Consider the following 19963-nt stretch of genomic DNA (forward strand, 5'->3'; position numbering starts at 1 on the left):
CAGAGAAGGTCCGCGCAAAGGTGTGTTGACTTGGTTTGACTAGTCTCCCTGCTGTTGTGCTTCTCTTAGCTGGCCAGTATTAAAGATTAACATGAAAAAAATTAAACTAGCTTTATGCCCAGCCGGCGTGGCTCACTTTATGGTCACTGAGTGTCGATCCATGAGCCAGGAGATCCCGGTTCGATTCCCAATCAGGGCACATGCCCAGGTTTCGGGCTCGATTCCAGCAGCGGGCGTGCAAAAGGCAGCCAATCAATGACTCTCTCTCATCATTGATGTTTCTATCTCTCTCCCTCTCTCTTCCTCTCTCTGAAATCAATTTTTATTTTTATTGTTTATTTTTATTTTTTTAAAGTATATCTTTATTGATTTCAGAGAGAGGAAAGGAGAGGGAGAGAGAGAGATAGAAACATCAATGATGAGAGAGTGATCGATCGAGCCCACAACCCAGGCATGTGCCCTGACCAGGAATCAAACCCCGATCGCCTGGATCCTAGGTCGATGCTCAGCCGCTGAGCCACGCCCAGCCGAGCTCTGAAATCAAATTTTTTTTAAAAATTTAAAAAATTAAACTAGCTTTAAACATTAACCAGAGGAACCATGAAGTACTGATATATCCCACAACGTGGATGGCTTTTGAAAATATTGTTAAGTGAAAGAAGCCAGACACAAAGGGCCACATAGTCTCTGACTCCACTTACATGAAATGTCCAGAATAGACAAATGTAGAGACAGACAGCAGGTTCGTAGAGGGAGCTGATGGGCATAGGGGTTCTTTTGGGGAGATGAAAATAATCTGGAATTAGATGGTGGCGAGAGTTGCTCAACTTTGTAAATATACTAAAAACCACTGAATTTTTCACTTTAAAAGTGTGCATTTTATGGTATGGAGTTAGATGTCAATTTTTTTTTTTTAATTAAGACATTAAAAGTAAAAAAAGGAAGAAAGAAAAAAAAACACCTCAGAAGAGCCTACTTCCAAAAATGCCTCAGGTGCTGGCCACATAGTTGGTGGTGACACAGCCAGTGCAGACCCCAGAGCAACCTGATTCCTACTCAGAGCCACCTTGCTGCCTTCCCATGTACCAGAGAGGGAAACTGAGGCTCACAGAGGAACAGTCCTTGGTCCAGAGTAAAAACTGCCAGAGCCAAAATGTAAACCCAGGACCATGTGACCACAAACCCCTAGTGGCTCTCAGTCACTCTGCTTCTTTTTAACTGGGGATGTTGAGGCTCAAAAAGATGGGGTCACTTGCCCTCGGTCACATGGTAGGGGAATGGACTGTGGAGCTCCCGAATCTGGCCTCTTGCCATGCTGAACTAGATGAAGAAATGAGGCACAAAAAATGAAAAAAGGGAGGAGGGTGCTTCCTTGGCCAGCGAAAGAGCCGTGCTCAGGGTAGGGGGTGGTAAAGAGTCCCCAGAGACTCAGCAGCTGCAAAGCCTCCAGTGCATTTTCCCCTGGCTGGAACCCTCAGATGGCAGGAGACCAGCAATCCCCCATCCCCCAAGCAGGAGCCAATGTCTGATCCAGACCAGCTGGCCAGGCCCCTGAGGACTGGGAAAGTGGGGGCTTGGGACGCCACCATCTGGCCCCTCAGCCAGAAGAACAGTTGGGCAAGAGGTGCTGAGAGAGGACTCTGGGTCACATGGCCTAGACCTGTGAGCTGGGGTCGCAGGAAGTCTGCTGCAGTGGCTGGGGCGGGACATGGGGAGTACACAAGGAGGGCACAGGAAAAAGAGAGATCAAGGGAAAGAAGACAAGATGGGAGAGATAGAAACGAAGGGAAGACAGAGAAGAACTGGGGGAGGACTGAGAGACAGGCCCAGAGAGGCGCAGAGGGGAGACAGACCACTCCACATCCACCCCTCCCGCGGAAGCCAGTACCTCCCGCAGCCCAGCCCAGCCCAGCCCAGCCCTGCAGCCTGAGCACTGGGCAGCCCAGACGGGTGCCCAGCTGGACCGCCCCCTCCCTCTTGCGTATGCCCAAAGTCTGGGCTCTTCAGAGGGCCCCAGGGGACAATGGGCTTTGGGAGGCTCCTCCTCTACCCAGAGGCAACTCCTGAGGCCCAGCTGGGCACCATCTGGGGACCCTGGCCACTGAGTCACTCCCAGCCTTGGGCTCAGGCTCCCTCTGCTGGGAAAAAAGCCCAGGCGTCCTCTGCTGGGGCCAGCTGCTGGCGCCCATCGCCGGAGCGCCAGTCCCCTATCCCCCACCTTGGCTCTGGTTCTCCCTTAAATAGGTCTCCGGGGCTTGGTGGGGCTAACGGCCCCCCATGGGTAGGGAAGAGCTGGCTCTGTCTGCACTCCGGCTAGAGTAGGAGGCCCCAAATCCTCCCTCTGAAAACTGGCCAAAAAGAGAGACAAGAATGCCCAAGCTCACCAGTTCCCGGAAAAAAACGCAAAGGCAGACACCACAGTGAGATATGCTTCCCGAACTTGAGACTGGGAAAAACCTAAGAAGTCTGGCAACACCAGGTACTGGCGAGCTGGAAGGAAGCGGGAACATCAAGACTGGAGCGAGCAATTTGGGAAGACAGGTGAACTGAAGGCAGTTCTAACTTTGGGTACTATGTTAATGTTTCATATTATCACCCCCAAAATACATTCACAAAAAACTGTATGGATGGGGGAAATGCCCATATGGAACACAAACAGAAACAACTGAAACAACTCTTTCACATAACACAACCATAGTGAAGGTGAAGAAATAATGAACCCAAGTAGCTTTTGAACACACTATAGTGATATCGCCTTCAGCTGAAGGCAATTAAAATGGAAAAACCTGTGAACAAATATTGACTCCTAGATTTGCTGGGTCAGCAATTCTGCAATCACTGTCTGCATTATGTCTTTTTCTTTTTATAATATATCTTTATTGATTTCAGAGAGAGAAAGGGAGAGGAGGAGAGAAAGAGAGAGAGAGAAACATCAATGATGAGGCAGTCATTTATCGGCTGCCTCTTGCATGCCCCCGACTGGGGATGGAGCCCGCAACCCGGGCATGTGCCCTCACCAGGAATCGAACCATGATCTCCTGGATCCTAGGTCAATGCTCAACCACTGAGCCATTCCTGGCCGGGCTACATTATGTCTTATAATTTTCACCATGTCCACATGAGGTCAGTACTGTTATTACACCCATTTTACAGAAGAACAAACTGAAGCACAAAGAGAAGTAATTTCCAGGTCACCCAGTGGGTAAGTCACAGAGTCAGGGCTTGGCCCCAGGCAGCCAAGCTCCAGCATCATGGCCTTGACCATGATGCTGTGCTGCCTCCTACAGTCCTGCTGTCATGGAGGGGCTTAGCATTAGGGTCCATCCCACGGCACAGAGAAGGCACCTGAGGCTCAGAACAAGAGGCAAAACCACTTGCCTAACATCACACAGCTGGCAAGTGGCCCAAACCCAGATCTGCCAGATCTTAAGCTTGTGCCTTTATCTGCCACAATAAGGTGCCCAGGAAGAGTTAGTAATCATGGTAATCCCATTCACCATCCCAGTAATAGTTGCTGCTGGGCTGGATGTCTTTGTTTGCTGCTCCTGACCCACCAGCAAGCTTCTCCACCCTGCTCTGTGCCCCAGGGGTCTGCCCTGTATGAATCCTGCCTTCTGGCTTCCAGGCGGGCTGGGCTCAGGACCGGCTCCATAATTTGTGGGGCCCAGTGCAAAATGAAAATGCAAGGCCCCTTGTTCAAATATTAAGAATTTTAAGACAGCCTGGCCAGTGTGCCTTAGTGGTTGAGCATCGACCTACGAACCAGGAGGTCATGGTTTGATTCCTGGTCAGGGGACATGCCTGGGTTGTGGGCTCGATCCCTAGTAGGGGGCGTGCAGGAGGCAGCCGATCAATGACTCTCTCTCATCATTGATGTTTCTATTTCTCTCTCCCTCTCCCTTCCTCTCTCTGAAATCAATAAAAACATATTTTTTTGAAAAAGAATTTTAAGATAGGGGTAGCAAGCATTTAACCAAGTGTGGGGCCCTGTGGCACAGCATGGCCCATGAAGGAGGCGCTGGTTGGGCTAAGGGGCACCAGCAGGAGACTGGATGGAAAGAGCAGAGAGAGGCTGGGATATCATTTCCCAGCTCCTCCCCACAGCAGTGCCAAGGGCTGGCTGTCATTGTAGGCTAAGGGCCGCAGCTCCCTCCCGGCAACTCTCTCCTTCCTCTCCTCCCTTGGCCTCTTCAGGGGAGGTAAAGGCTCAGGCTGTGAGCCTCACCCTGCTCACCCTCCCTGTGGCTTCTCCGTTCCCTGCCCACACCTTTGTCAAGACCCTTGATGAGCCCTCCTCAACTGTCCTCAGCAGAGTGTGCTTCTGTTCCCGGTTGGGGCCCTGACAGTCACAGACCCCCACTTCTTGGGAGCTCACCACATCCCAGGTGCCATTTCAGTGCGCAACCTCACCTGGCCCTGGGAGGCCCGCACCGATGTCGTCTGACTTAACGTGGGATAACATGTGCCCTGGCTGGGATCTGAACCCAAGCCCGTCTGCCTCTGCTGCCTGCTTGTACCGCCAGCTCCCTCCTGTCTGGCCATCTAGGCCACCACTTGTCTCTGCTGATACTCTGGGCAATCCCTCAGAGCAGACTTGGGGCCGAGGCATCCCCGTGTGCCCACTGCCTGTCCAGCTCATGGAGTCTGGACCTCAGGCAGTGATCATTGTTCAGAGGCCAGTGAGAGGGTCACCCTCCCTGCTGTGGTCTGGGAGTATCAAGGGAGGAGGGTGGACAGGAGCTAATCAGAGTCCTGAACAGCCATGTTCTCAAAGCATGATCCAGGGACTCCTAGGGACCCCAAGATCCTTTCAAGAGGTCTGCAAGGTTATAATTCTTTTTATAAAAATACTAAGGTGTAATTTGCCTCCATCACTCTCGTTCTCTCCCTGGTGTGCAGAGGGTTTTGCAGGCCCCATGTGGCCCCTGCTCCTATAGCAGAATGAACGCAGGAGCAGGAGTGAGAATCCAGCTTCTATTCAGCTGGACACAAAAGTGAGTTGCGGCACTGAAAGCTATGCCAGGCTTCTGACTACATTTTCTTTTGTCTTGGAAAATATAGCTATCCTTCATCAAAGGATGCTTTTGGGTTAATAAGTGATAGGTTTATTATTGCTGTTGTTAAATAAATAAATAATTTAAGTATTTGTGTTGTTAATTTTTAATATAGTAAATATCAAATAGGTATAATCCACACAAACAAGCTTTTTGGGGATCTCAGTGACTTATGAGAGGTAGAGGGTCCTGGAGACCAAGGCATTTGCGATCCACCAAGGCATTTAAAGCAACGACACCCCTGGCATCTTTGCTCTTTTGCCTGTCTCCCCCCCAGAATGTGAACCCCATGAGGGCAGCAATTTTTGTCAGTTTTGCCTGCTGCTGCATTCCAGCACCTAGAAAAGCGCCTGGCATACAGTAGGTACTCAATAAAGATGTGCTCCATAGATAAATGAATACATACTAATTGGTGTCATTATGCTTTTATGGTGAGTTAACTTTTTTCCTGTCAGACCCTATCCCAATCATAGAAGCCTATCTATGCAGAAGGTAGATTGCAAGGAGTGTGCAGAGTATAGGGACCTGGGTTTGAATTCAGCCTCTGCCACTTGCTACCCTGGGCCAGTAAGTTCACCTCCCAGAGCCTCAGTTTCTCTGCGGTCACGGTCAAGCATTGTTCCTGGCACACAAAGGCAGGAGCTGGCACACCTTGGTTAATGAAATGCAATACCTACATTTGCACCTCCCCCATTTATGTCACATGGTCAGATACTGAGCACCCATCAGCTGTGTCTGCTCTCTAAGAGCCTCCCATTTAGTAAGGGAGACACTGGCTGGCTATGTGTCCTTGGGCCTCGGTTTCCCCATTGGTAAAATGGGAAGCAATATTAATACAGATCTCTTAGGGTTGGTGGGAGGTGTCAGTGAGAGCTCGGTGGGAGACTGGTAGAGGAAGCACCACATGAATGTCATTATTATTCTGTGCAAAGCTATTCGTTCCCCTCCCTCTGTGCCTTGGTTTCTCTGACCCGGAAGCGGGTATCAGGGTCCTGCAAAACCCTCAGTGTACTAGTTACCCATCTACTGTTTCTTGGCTCTAAATCCTTTCTCTCTCCTTTGTGTCCAGCACCCTAGGGGTGGTGGCTGCTTCCAACACTTACTACTAGCTGGATTACCCCAGTATTTCCTTTCTGCTTCCAGTCCTTTAAGACATTTGAAATAAACTCCTGTATTAAATACCCTCTGTCTGAAATACCTCGAGTGAAGTCTGAGCCTGACTCAGGCCCCACTGTGGCATAAAAAGCCCCCACCTGGGCCAGCCAGGCCATACCTGCAGCTTCTTGAGCTGGCTGTTGACAGTGGCCAGGTCCCCACCAGGGTCCACATCTTGCAGCTGGCTTTCCATGTGAAGGAGTCTCTTGTCCAGCTCAGCGAAGCTCTGCACCAGCTGGTCAGCCTTGCTGGCCTCAAATAGCTGCCGAGCCTTGGCCTGGGTGGTGCTCTCCAGCTCGGCCCAGCACTGCCGGATCTCGCCCAGCTTCTTCCGCACGGAGGCCGCCAGCTCTGGCTTCTCCTGCATCAGTTGCTGGCCCTCCTGCCCAGATAGGGAGTCAGGGAGTGAGGGAGAGGGGTGGATGGTGGGGAGGGACAGAGAAATATGAGGGCAACAGGACACAGGGAGAGATGTGGAGAGAGAGACCGGCAAGGAGTTGGAGACACAGAGAGACAGAGACATGAGAGGTGGGTGCAGAGATAGGCATGGAGATTGAAGGAACCAAATCATGGGAAGGGAGATGAGGTGAGAGACAGACAGATAGGCAGGCAGGCAGACAGAAGTGTGGGGAGGGAGAAAGAGAGGCACAGAGACATGGAGAGACAGTCATAGAGTGATAGACACAGAGACATTCACGTAAGTTCAGAAACATGGGTAGAAGGACCATAAAAAGACAAGAAGAAAGGGAGAGACAGAGATAGAAGAGAGAGAGAGGCAGAAAGAATGAATTTCCATTAAATTCAAAGTCAAGAAGAGTGGCTTTGCCATGTGCCACCATTTATAGGATACCTATGGCCACTTAAGAGTTTAAGGCCCACCTGGATGTCTCCATTTGAGTCAGAAGAGTGGAGGTATCCAGGGCTTCAGGTCTAGGGGTTCAGCCAGAGTAGGGGGCAGTTTGGGGGGTTGAGACTTGGAGCAAAAATCTGCCTGGGTCCCGCCAAGACTGAAGTCAAACTCCAATATATGTTGGCCTAGAGCATATTAAAAATAACAATACCAGAGCAATTACAGCTCCTAGGTGCCTGGCCTTGTGTCAAGCACTTTATGTGCACAAGAGCCCAGGGAAGTAGCTATATTCAATATTTCTTTCATTTTAAAACAGAGCCAACTGAGGCTCAAAGAAGTTGACACAGCTCCCCAAGCCCCACACACAGCTGGTAACAGGCACAGAGAGTTAGAACCCAGGGTTGTGGGAATGCAAGTGCACTTTAACTCTAGCTTCCCAGGGCTGCCCCAGCCTGTCTACTTGGTGCTCCATCTTAGATGCTCCAAAAGGTGTGGAAGGAAGCCTGCTGGGGGAGGTTATAGGAAAGGGTCAAATACCGGGGTGGGTTAAAGTATGTTTACAGTTGTGAATATGCAAAAGTTTTTATTTTATTTTATTTTAATCCTCACCTGAGGATATTTTTCCATTGCTTTTCAGAGAGAGTGTGTGCAGGGGAGGGAGGGAGAGAGAGAGAGAAACATCGACGTGAGAGAGACACATCGATTGGTTGTCTCCTGCACTTGCCCCTACCAGGGCTGGGGATTGAGCCTGCAGCTGAGGTATGTGCCCTTGGCTGGAATTGAACCAGGGACCTTTCAGTCCACGGGTTGATGCTCTAACCACTGAGCCAAACAGGCTAGGGCCAGAAGTTTTTATTCTTGTATTATTATTTCTTTATCAATTATTGTATTATTTATTTGTACTATTTGTCTTCTTATTGTTATTATTTTGTATCCTTACTTATGATTTACCTTTCAGGTGATAAAGCTATTGTAATAATCATAACCTGCATGTCTTTTTCCATAGGAACACTGTAAACCGACTTTTGCCCACCCTTGTATTTAACAGCTAGGAGGGTATGGGCACCATTAAGAGAAACTGCCATTTTACAAATGGGCAAATCAAGGCTCAAAGAGGTTCCACGAATTGTGCGAGGCCACATAGCTAGAAGCAGAGGTGGCAATGATCTGAACCAGTTCAGAGGTGTGACAACAGCAGGCTGGCGGTGAGAGGAGAGTTCCCTGGAGGCCTCCAGCGCCTGGCATGGGAAGAGGGACCTTCCGCATCCTCACCCTCTCGATCTTCTCCAGCCACTCCTTATTCTGTGCCAGCTCGGCCATGAATGCCTGGTGCCGGAGCCATCTCTTATGCAGCTTGTGACCGTCTTCCCGTGTGCCGTCGCGAGCCATCAGCATCTTCTCGTGGATCCAGCCATCCAGCTGTGCAGGACAGGAGGAGGGGCTCAGCTGGTTCTCCCAACCTGGCATAGCTCCCATCCCCTCCAGAAGTCCCAAGTTCAGGGCCAGGACTGCTAGGTTTGGGGCAGGGGAGGAAGGGATGGAAAAGCTTTGCAAGTGAGGCCTTTATGTGTGTGTGGGTGGGGGGAGCTCTAACTCTTTCCTTGGGGGTGGAGGATGGATGAAAAGGTCCCCAGAATGCCCCATTTCTCAGCACCCCTGTCCTCAGGGCAGCCCTTCTCAACTCTTCATAATCCCTAAGCCCCACGGCAGGGCTCCTGGGCCAATCAGCCTCCTCCCACTCACTCCCAAATCAAACCTGCAAAATAAGCCCTCCAACCCAATTTAGCTCACTTTCAATTCTGCCCCAGCAACACCCCTCCAATAGCAACAGTTAGACCCTTTGATTCAGTCTCAGCCACCTCCAATAGGGACCAATTCAAGATCCCCAACCCACTCCCCAGGGTATCAAGTGAAGCCCCCATACCTAGCCCCAGCCCCCCAGTATGGCCAGATGGATCCCTAAACAATCTCCCAACAGGTGCCAAGTCTAGTTCTCTCCAAACCAGCCCTCCAATCTGGGGTAGACCCATCCCCCACAACTAAGATCCAGCCTCCCTACTGAGCCCACAGGACTCCCTAAATCCAGCCATGAGGATCCAGCCCAAGACCACAGTTCTCCTAAATCATGACCCATCCTTGCTCCATACCAAAGCCAATCCCCAAATGCAAGCCACAGGGCTGCCTTCTGGCTCCCCAAATAAATCTACCCCAAAAGCTAGCCCCAGACTCCCCGACATGGACCAGATAAAACCTCCCCAGCCACCCCCTCCCAAACTAAAGCCAGTTCTAGTCCCCCCACTCATCAACAAAACCAGTCATTCAAAATGCAAGCACTAAATGGGCCCATCTCACTACCCTGAGCAGGACCAATCACAAGGATGCTTTCTGAGCCCCCCCAAATAAGACTTGTGCCCTAAGTCCCAACCTCCCCACTCATGACCAAACCTGGCACCTGAGACAGTTTGCTCCTCCCCCCTCTCCACCCTCCTCCCCCAGTCACAAGATCCTCCTCCTCCCTCCTGCCAAAAAAAAAAAAAAACCCACAAAAAAACACACACAACATGCTCTAGCTCAGCGGTCCCGGGAGGCAAATGCAGTCATAGCCAAGGACAAATCCCCAGCTGGCCAAACCCCACTCTGTGTCCCCGGAGTATGTGCTCCCCAGGGGTCCAGGACAGCTTCAGGCACACAAGCACACACACTCTCGAGCCAAGGCAAATGCTGAACCCCCTGACTCAATTCACAGGTTCCCACACAAGGGAAGAGTTTGCCAATGGCAGCCACAGCTCGCAGTGAAGGCTAAGCCTCCAAAGGAAATGGTACTCCGTCATCAAGGTAAAGCCCCCCAAAAGTGATTGACCCCATCACCAAGGGCAAAGCCAGAGTCCCCAACAACCAGGGGAAAGCTCCCCAAATCAGAACCTCTCAAAGCCAGAGCAAGTTGAAGACCCCCTCATGGCCCAAGGCAGACCCCCGCAAAAGTGATTCGCCCCATCATCTAAGGCTAATACAGATCCCGCAAGAACCAAGGAAGAAACCCCCCAAAAGGTTGAGAGTCTCCCAACCCCAGGGCAAATCTCCGATTCCCCATTACCCAAAAGAGAGGTTAAGACCTCCTTAACCCCCAGGGCAAATCCACACTACGCCAGGAGCAGCCTTAAGAGTCCCCCCTTTTCTGCCCCCATCCCTTGGGACCGATTCCCAGTCCCGCCCGCAGCAGCACCGCGGACAGCTCCTGGCATCCCCGCAGCTCCGCAGGACTAGGGCCCTGGCGTCCTGCCAACCCGCCCCCGAGCCCCTCCCTCCCGCGGCTCCGGAGGGCGAGCACGCGCCCAAGCCCCCTCCCCCGCCCGCCTCCGCGGGGGCGCGCACCAGCCCCCTCCCCCGGGCGCCCCCGAGACCTGAAGAGGCGGCGGTGTTGGCTGGGCGTCCCTGCGACTGGCGGGCGGGCTCTCGCCCCTCCACTGCAACGGCGGCGGCGGCGCTGGCGGCGGCTGAGCTCCGGCGGGCGCGCGCCCCCGCCCCCGCCCTCGCACCGCGGCAGCGCGCCCGCCGCCTGCCTCCGAGCCCGCCTCCTTGCCTTGCCCCAGTTGGGGGTGGAGGAGCAATCACCACCTTCACTAAACCGTGGGGGTGGGGGTTCTGCGCCCTCTCAGATGATTGCTACTAGGTCCAGAACAATCTCACGACGAGAGGGGGAAGGAACTCCCGAACCAAATCAAATGGCGGGAGCGGGGTCTGGGTCCTCACTACCTATGTGAAGGTGGGGAGTACGTGGTGGGGGCGGATGGGCTCCTGAACCATTTCTAATGCGAAGGGGCCCAGACTCCGGGATACCTCAGCCACAAGGGTAGGGGACATGGCGGGGGAGGGGGCAGGGGAGCTGGAACACCTATAAAACTTCAGTCGAGAATAATATCCAATGGGAAGGATAGGGACCGGGAGTTCCTGGATCCATTCCTAGTGGGCTTCTTGAGTCCCAGACCTATCTCTAAGAGGCTTCAGTTACGTGGGGGTGGGGGTTTTCAAATGTGAGCAAACAGTCGAACCATCTTTAATGGGGGGATCAGGGCCTAGTTCCTGAACCATCCTTGGTTGAAAGACACTTAGGAACTGGATTATCATGCGGGGAGGGGGGCAATGGTTGTGGGTCAGGTAGATGAATGAGGCCGGACTATCTGTGTGGGGGTTATGAAAATGTTTCCCGGGCCATCTCTAATGTGGTCAGGATCCAAACAGCTTCCACGGGATGCAGGGGAAGGAGGGGGAAGCTGCGTGACTCTTGAACCGTTCCTAATGAGTGGGGAAGGGATCTGATTTGGGGCGCTCCTTATGGGTGTATAGATCACCTCTAAAGGGGCAGAGTTTGATTCCTGGACATTTTAAAGGGGCGAAGGCTTGTTCTGGACCATCTGTGACCGAAGTTACACCCTAGGCAACTGGTCTACTCAGCTCCCGCCCCCCACCCCCAAGTCTTTCGCTCCTTTCCCCAGCAGGCCGCTTCCCGAAAATCACCACAGGAAAGGTGAGACCTGCGCACATCCCCGAGGGACCTGAGGGCGCGGACGCGGACCAGCCGTTGCCAAGGGCGGCCGGGGCCCCTCCCTCCTTCCCCGGAGTCCGCGTAGGCGGGGAGGAACCTACGGAGCATGCGCACTGAGGCCGGGCTCAGAGTGCCTCCTGGTGGTGTGGAGTGAACATCGCCCTGCGACCCACTTAGACGGGGCGTCCCCGCCCCCACTGCCACTCTGCCCTGGGGCACATTCCTCCCTAGGAAATAAGTACCTGGGCCCCCGCTCAGCTGGAGTTCCTACCTCGTGGCAGACTCGGAGGAAGTGCTGCAGCTCAAGTTGGTCGTGTAGCTTCTGCATCCACTGCTGGGCCCGAAGTTGGTTTTCTTGGCTCCTGAGGATGGGGAGATAGGGGCTTGGGAAAACCTGAGTGGGGGCACTGGTAGTAGGTCTGTGAGGGAGGGCATTGAGCTTGTTAGGGTTAGAAACCTCGGGCATACCTAAGAATGTAAGAGTAAGGGGGAGGGAGGAGAGAGCAAGGTGGGGATGGGGGAGAGGCAACAAAACATCTGTGGGGCAGAGCGAGGGGAGATGTGGAGAGGTGCAGAGAGAGACAGACAGACATCTGGGGAAAAACAGATACAGACAGACAGAGAGATAACAGAAAACTTAGAGATTGAGAAACACCTAGAGAGAGATTAAGAGGGAGAGATAGATTCAAAGACAGAGAGAGACATAAAGGCCTAGAGAGAGATAAACAGGCACACATAGATGAAAGACCAGAGACAAAGATACAAGCAGAGACCTCCAGAGGGAGTGGCTGACAGAGACCTAGAGACAGACAAAGAGAAAGAGACCCCGAGAGGGAGGAAGTAGGGAAAGAGAAGGAAGGAAATGAAGCATGAGTAGTACCAGGAGAGAGAGACAGAAAGACAGAGAGAGAGCAATAGGGGAGAGAGAGAGACAGAGGCAGAGAGAGAAGAGAGCAGATGGAGGCAGAAAAACGGGGGGGGGGAGAGAAAAAGAAGGAAAGAGACACAGAGATGCACAGTTAGATGGAGGCTGGAGGCCAAGAAAGAGAGTGGATGAGAGAAAGTTACAGAGAGCCAGGGCACAGCTGGAAGAAGGCATAGGAAGGGCCAGAGACAAACAAGCAAAGGACTGACTCCCTCTTGTCCAGACTCAGTTCAGAAGCCAGGAGATAGAAAATGCCTCTGAAAATGAACTGAAATCAATCCCTCAAGGCCTTCACTAGCCAACTTGTCAAGCATCAGTCCTCAGGATGAGGGAAATCTCTGGGAGGGTGAAAAAATGGCAGGTTTAAATTCCATCCAGGCTACTTCCTAGCTGTGGCCTTGGGCAAGTCAATGACCCTCTCTACACCTCATGTGCAAAACACAGATAAGAAGAGCACCTGGCACACAGGCTGGGCCAGGTCCCAGGCTAGGCAAGGCCCACAGAGAGACTAAGTGACTTGCCCGGAATCTCACAGGTTGAGGGGTGGAGCTGGGACTAGGACCTGGCCCTGTCTCACCCCAGGGACCCAGCCCTCAACTCTGCATGGTTGTGCCCTCCCCCCTTGGGTCTGTATAGCAACACCCCCCCCATGAATGGATATTTTATTACTTCTACCAGGTGGGAAAACCATCCCTAGACCAGTAAATAACTGGGGCCTGTGGGGAAGGGTGAAAGAACTGGGTCCATCTCAAATCCTGCTGTGTTCCCAGCCTCGCCCAGTACCAGCCTGGGGCAGATGCACCCTCTGGGCTCACACGGCCCCCTGCAATTCCCCCATCCTGGCCCTGACCACTCTGAGTGATCCTGTCAGGGTAGGAATAGTGTCCTGTCCTGGTCACCTCTCTGCCTCACACAGGGCCTGGAACAGGGTACAGACTCTACCTGTTTCACTGGCTGAAGAATAAATGAATAAATAACAGAGAGAAAGGAGCAACTAATGACTGAAAAGGAATGAAGGAGTGAATCAGAGAATAAGCAGAATAGTGCCTGGCACACAGTAGGTGCTCAATAAATGTCTTTGCTTGATTAGTATAAGGACAGTCAAGAGACAGGACAGTGGTGACAGACAGATGGTGGCACACACACACACTCTACAAACCACTCCCTAGAGAACCAGCAGAGGTGTTCATTCCCAATATTTGACAACCAGCACCACAGGGGACACTGTCCCATCTGGAAAGCTGGGACAGAATCTGTGTCTGGCGATTAGCTAGGAATCAGGGGGTGTCCCAAGGTTCCCAAGGAGGGGCCAGAACAGCAGGGCAGATTTGGGCCATCCAGGAAGATATTTTAACAACCAGATCAGCTATCCCAGGCTGAGGGCAGGGCTCCGGAGAGAAACTTTTCATCATATATCCTCCTGTATCTTTTAGTTGACAACCACCAGTTACCTTTTCACAAAATGTCAATTTAAATCAAATCTAAAACAATATGGAATTAAACAGAAACCAGAGAGGGGCAGAGAAGCAGAAACTGTGATAGAAAGGAGCAGAACCCTGGCCTCCTCGCCCCTCCCCTGTGCCCGTGGGACTGAGGGACCTACTTCTCCAACAGCCGGGTCACAGCCTCCTGGGCCTGCTCCCCATAGATGTTGCCCTGCCTCAGCAGGCTCTCTGCAGCCTGCACAGCCACGTGCATCTTTTGCTGGTTCAGCTCCATTGTGGTGAGAAAATCCCGGTGCTGTTTCAACGCCTCCTCCACTGACTCCACAGTGCCTGGGAGCTCCAGACCCGAGAGTGCCATCTCCTGGGAAGGGAGTGGGATGGTGCACAGGTCAGACACCCCTCCCGTCCATTCCAGGACCTGGCAGAAGTGGCCAGCCTGGCTTGCCACACCACTCTCTTCCCCCATGTTTATAGCATCAAACACACCAGGCATGGTCCCACCCCAGGGCCTTTGCTCATGCTGGTCCCTCTGCCTGGCAGTCTGTCCCTCCAGATATCCCCATGACTGGCTCTTTCACTTTCTTCAGATCTCTGACCATCCTGCCAAAAATATCACCCTCCACCCCAGCTATGTTCCTTTACCTTGCTTTATTATTTTTCATAGCATGTACCTGACATAATGTCATATATGCATTTACTCATTTATTGTCTCCTCCCCCACATATATACACACTAGAATGCCAGCCATGTGTGGGTGGGATTTTGTGTTTTGTTTCCTTAATGCATGAACAGCCCCACAATAGTGCCTCATACAGAGGAGGCACTCAGTAAATATTTGGTTAATTGATAAAGACTGAACTGGATGCTGTGTGCCCTCAAGGAAGTTCTTTCTCTCTCTGGGGTTAGTTTTCTAACTGATAAAAGGGGGGGGGGGGTCAGAAAGGGTCTCTCAGGGACACCTCAGCTCCAATATTTAGTAACCTCATGATTCTAGGGCCTCCTGTCCATCCCCCCAGATAATCCTCAAACTGAGTCAGCTTTCTCTAGATAACTGGCACTGGTGGTCACTTTCTCAAGTGATCTCCAGAAGTTGGTGCCTACTCTTGGACAATCTGAAAACTGATTGTTTTGTCTTGCCCAAATCCCAATCTTGGTTCCCAAGCCAGAATGACCTCCAAACTGGGTCAGCTGTTCCCAGAAAACCACCACACTTGATTCCTCAAGCCACAGACACAGTTACCTCCTCGGGAGAATCTGCAAACTGCCAGCCCCAATAAGAAGATCATCTGCTAATTTAGGCACCCACAACTTTATAATCCACAATCACTTACTGATCCCAATAATCTCTCAGCCTGAATTACCTACTTCCATAATCATTATTGTCTGTCCTCTCTTAGGATAAAGATTATCCACCTCAAGGTTTTCTTCAAACCCCATTAACCATCACCAGTTAACCTCATACTCTATTTCCTTCTGGATAATTGACACATCCAGGAAGCCACTCCAATGAACAGCCAAGCGCATACTCACTGGGGATGGTCCACAAACTGTTAGTCACCTCAGCTAAAACACCAGCCCTCCCATCCTAATCTTCAAATTCTGTTACACACATGTTCACACCTGATGTTCCACAAATGCAGCTATCTATACCAGATACTCTCTCCACTTCCACTCACCTCCAATAAACCACAAACCCAGTGGGCCCCGCAAACACACCCCTCCATTCATTCCCCTGTCGCGTCGGTTTCGGGCCCCGCCCCGCCCGCGCGAAGCCCCAGCTGGCACCTGGTTGCGCAGCACCGCGAGCCCCTGGCGTAGGTCTCGCAGGAAGAGCTGGTAGACGTGCGCCTGCACCAGCGCCTCCCTGCGCGCCTCCCACAAGCCGAGCAGCTTCTGCCAGCCAAGTTCGAGGTGGGGCAGCCACTCGTCGAGCGCCAGGCCGGGGCCCAGCTCTGCGCCGTCGGCCGCCAGCAGCGCCTCGCTGGCCGCCACAATGTGCGCATAGTCCTCCTCGCGCTGGTCCACCTCCTCCTTGAGCGCCGCGTGGCGCGCCAGCAGCCCGTCCGCCTCTTCCAGGCTGCCTGGCAGGGGCCCCTCGTCACCGCCCGCCGCCTCCTGGGCGCGCACCAGCCAGTCCAGGAAAGCGTCCAGGTCGTGAAGGAAGCGCTGTAGGCGCCCAGCCGCTGCCACAGCCTCGCCACAAGCCTGAGCCGCGCTGGCCAGCGAGCCCCACTCAGCGCCCAGTTCTTCCGCACCTTGGTGCAGCCGCGCAGCCTGCGCCGGGAAGCGCGCGGCCAGCAGCGCTGCCTCCTCCAGGAGGGCCGCCTGGCGTGGTTCCAGCGCTTGCAGAGCCGCCTCCAGGCCGCTAAGGCGCCACTGCAGGGCGCCGCCGGCTCGGGGAGCGCACTCCACAGCCCTCCGCTTCTCGCGCACCTGGGCTCGCACCTCGGCCACCTCCAGCACGTGGTTCTCCACCAGTAGCACCGCACTGGCCTCCTCTTTGCGTTGTTCCACCAGTTCCACGATGCGGTTCCACCTATCCAGGGGAAGGAGGGTGGTTTGAGGGGGACAAGGCCTCCTCTTGGGCGTGGAGGGCCCACCGGTCCAGGATAGAACCCAGTGACCTTGGAAAGACTGTTACTGAGCCCCAGTTTCTGCCTGTGTAAAAATGGAACCCTACCCGCACATTTGCTTAGAGCAGCAGTTGTCAAAATGAAATCTAAGCGAGGTCAAAACTAGCTCCGTAATAATGGTAAGACTAGGCTATCTGCCTTCACACTCTCATTGTCTCCAGAGTGCACAGTGGAGTTTTCCAGAGGCTGCGTAACAAAAACCCAGCACTGAAGCTGACCCCACAAAGTTGCTGGGAAGACTGAATAAGTGTGACCAAGAGCCCCAGCTCTGGATTCAGACAGAACTGTGTTTGACTCCAAGTTACAAGACTGCGTAAATCATGTTAAGGATTTCGCCTCTCTGGGTCTGGGTCTTCACCTCTGAACCCTGCCCACACTGCAGGAACTGCTGGGACTGCTCTAGGGGGAAAGGTATTAATTTGTTACTATTTTTAAAAGTCTGAATTTTGGAATCTTTGCTATGGAAATTGGAATGTTGAGAGATAAAATGAAGTGTATAAAGTGCTTAGAAAATTTTCCAGAAGATATTAGATATACAATAAATTATTCCTGGACAAATAAATTAGTATCCCACTGACATGTATTGTATCCTTGTTTTATCACATCATCACTAGCACTGGGTATTAACCTTTTTCTTTTTTTTTTCTTTTCAAATCTGGCTGTTTACCAGGTGGCCATTATCTCAGAGGTATGGAACTGCCATTCTTGATTTCCACTGTTGAGTGAATGAGGAAAGGAATGAAGGAAAGAACTGTTGTGAGATACCTAGAAGGACTTCCAGCCCTAGGCCCCACTTACCTGCTGTTGAGATGGTCCTGACAGGAGCGCACTTCGTCTGAGCTGGGGTGGCCTCCTTCCACCAGCTCCTGGACCGTGTGGTTCACATCCAGGACACGGCCCATTAGACTGTTCATCTCCTGGTCCAGACTCTCAAATCTGCAGGAGAAGGGTGGAAATTCTCAGAGACACCTGGATCCTGGCACCTGCCCACTTTTTGGCTTTTATGAAACTGCCTTCACCTGGATCTTCTCCTAACTCTCCAACCTCACCTTCTCGGGCTCCTTTGCCAGCTCCTCCTCCCTCTACCTGCTGCTTAAATGTTAGATTCCTCAGGGCTCTGTCCTGGGCCCTCTGAGCTTCCCCTCACACCCTGCCTGGGCCATCTCACCCATCTTTGCAGCCTCAGTCTCTCATCCCTGAACTTATGACTCCCACACCTCAGTCTCCTGCCCCAACCTCTTTTCTTTTGAGTGGTCTCTTCAACCTCAAAAACCTGCTGTACACCTCCTTGGGGCTCCTCATTCCCACTGTGACTCAAACTGGCTTCAGCATCTCCCCCCAAATTTGTTCTCTCTCTGGACTGGGTCCCCATCTCAGGAACAGCCCCACTATCCCCCAGGCCAGAGCTCTGGGCCCTGTTTTGGAGAGCTCCCCGCTCCCAGCCTGTCCACCCTCATGGCCTGTTCACTTGGCCTCCTGCCCTGGTCTAGTCCTATCCTCTCCTACCGGGGTCCTCATCCCAGCTGCCTCTTTGGACTCCCAGCTACCACTGTCACCCCCTCAAATCCACCCTCCATATAGCAACTAGGGAGATCTTTTTAAAGCTGGGCAGGTTGATTAAAACAATGCCCCAAGCTGTGGCATAGGTAACTGTGGGCACAGTAGGGACAGGGAGCAGACCTGTGTTCCCAGCAATGCCCAGCGCAAGACCTAGAACAGAGCAGCAGTTCTCTAAGTACCTGCTGAGAATGATGAACAAGGTGCTCAGAGAAACAGGTGCAGAGGGCTCATCCACTAATTTAACTCATTCCTAAATCAGCCAACAAACAAATCAGTGTCTAACATCACAGGGCGGTAAGTGCTATGAAGAAGCGTAAAGCAGGACGAAGAGAAAGTGACAAGGGTCAGAGCTCATTTATTAGCGAGGGGGGTGACCTGTGTATATGGTAGTGGGAGTCCCAGGGGAGGGGCCAAGCTGGGATATTCCTGGAGAAACTTAGGTTAATTTTCTGCCAGGTGAATATAATCCTCATAGTAATAACAGCAAAAGCTCCTGGAATGCTCCCTGTCCCCAGGCATTCGCTAAGTGTTCTAGATTTATTTGCTCATTTACTGTTTCCCACAGCCTGGAGGTTGGGACTAATATCATTCCCATTGTACTGGAACCCTGGTTCCAGCTGAGCGAATACAAGAACTGCTGAACCAACGAAGGAGAGACTGTGCGTGAGGGAGGGGACCCTGGAGCCCCACAAATGCGCGCTCACCGGTGCTGTACCACCTCAACGTCGTCGAGGGAATCTGGGACGCGCATGGAGAGCAGCCATTGCTCCTTCTCTCCGATCCACAGCTCGCACGCGTGCACCTCGCCGAACATGCGATAGACAGCGAGGGCATCCCGCAGCCACTGGCGCCGCAGCGCAGCCATCTCGGTCACCTCCGCGAAGAGCTGCTCGGCCTCCACCACGCGCACCTGCAGTGCCACCACCAGTGGCCCCGTGCCGCTAGCGCCCCCCAGTGTCGCCAGCTGACGCCGCAGGCCGCCCACGGGGCCGCGATGCGCTTCCACCTCCCCTGTGAGCGCGCGATGCTGGCGGGCCAGACGGCGACTGGACGCCTCGTCGTGGCCGAAGTCGCCCGCAGCTGCTAAGCGGTAGGCGTCCCGCAGCCAGTCCAGGAGCCCGTCGAGGTCAGCACCGAACTGGTGCAGCGCCCGCGCTTCCTGCAGCCGCCGCTCGCGCCGCGCCGCCGCCTCTTCCAGCCGCTGCCAGCGCCGCCGCGCACTCGCCGCGCGCTCTGCCAGGCCCGCCATGTGCACCGTCTCGGCGCCCGGGCCCTCGGCGCCGCCCGCCGCAGCCAGCTCCTCGCCACGCCGCAGGGCCTGCTGCAGCAGCGCCCGCCGCCCGCCCAGCTCGCCCTGCAGGATCTTGTGCTGCGCCAGGAGGCGCGCGGTGCTGGACAGGTCGTGTGCGCCGCCCGCTGCGCCCGGGCCGCCGCCGCCGCCCGTCGCCTCTAGGAGGCGCTCCTTGTCGCGGGCCCAGCTCTCGGCCTCCTCCAGCTCCTGAAGCAGCGCCCATAGGCTCCTGGAGGCCTCCAGCTCCGCGCGCCGCAGTGCCGCCTGCTCCTGCAGCTCCGCCAGACAGCCGTGCACGTGGTTCACGCGGTTGCAGATGACCTGCGGATCGCAGGGCTGGTAGCCTGGGCCACGAGAAGGGGAGGATCCCTGGTTGGGCACGGGAAGGGGGCAACCAAGAGAGGGTGGTGCAGGCCATCTGACCAGCCCTTGGCTGGGCTTCACCAGGGGCCAGGTTATGAGTCCCCTCCTCCAGGCAGCCTGCCCTGACACCTCAAGTCTGGGGCA

General features: G+C 53.5%; 1 protein-coding gene across 1 annotated transcript in view; it reads right to left on the reverse strand.

Moving 5' to 3' along the window:
• The window catches only part of SPTBN4 (spectrin beta, non-erythrocytic 4), a 56563-nt gene that overhangs the window by 20239 nt on the left and 16361 nt on the right, over positions 1 to 19963 (reverse strand). Inside the window, exons 14-20 of the mRNA XM_081119091.1 lie at positions 18870 to 19800; positions 17404 to 17541; positions 15758 to 16508; positions 14131 to 14333; positions 11874 to 11964; positions 8332 to 8478; positions 6328 to 6591 (exon numbers count right to left, since the gene is read on the reverse strand). Coding sequence (XP_080975217.1) covers positions 6328 to 6591; positions 8332 to 8478; positions 11874 to 11964; positions 14131 to 14333; positions 15758 to 16508; positions 17404 to 17541; positions 18870 to 19800 — 2525 coding nt within the window. The remainder of the gene's footprint in view (positions 1 to 6327; positions 6592 to 8331; positions 8479 to 11873; positions 11965 to 14130; positions 14334 to 15757; positions 16509 to 17403; positions 17542 to 18869; positions 19801 to 19963) is intronic.

This window comes from Miniopterus schreibersii (genome assembly GCF_964146895.1).
Source record: "Miniopterus schreibersii genome assembly, chromosome: 18".
NCBI classification, from domain to species: Eukaryota; Metazoa; Chordata; class Mammalia; order Chiroptera; family Miniopteridae; genus Miniopterus; species Miniopterus schreibersii.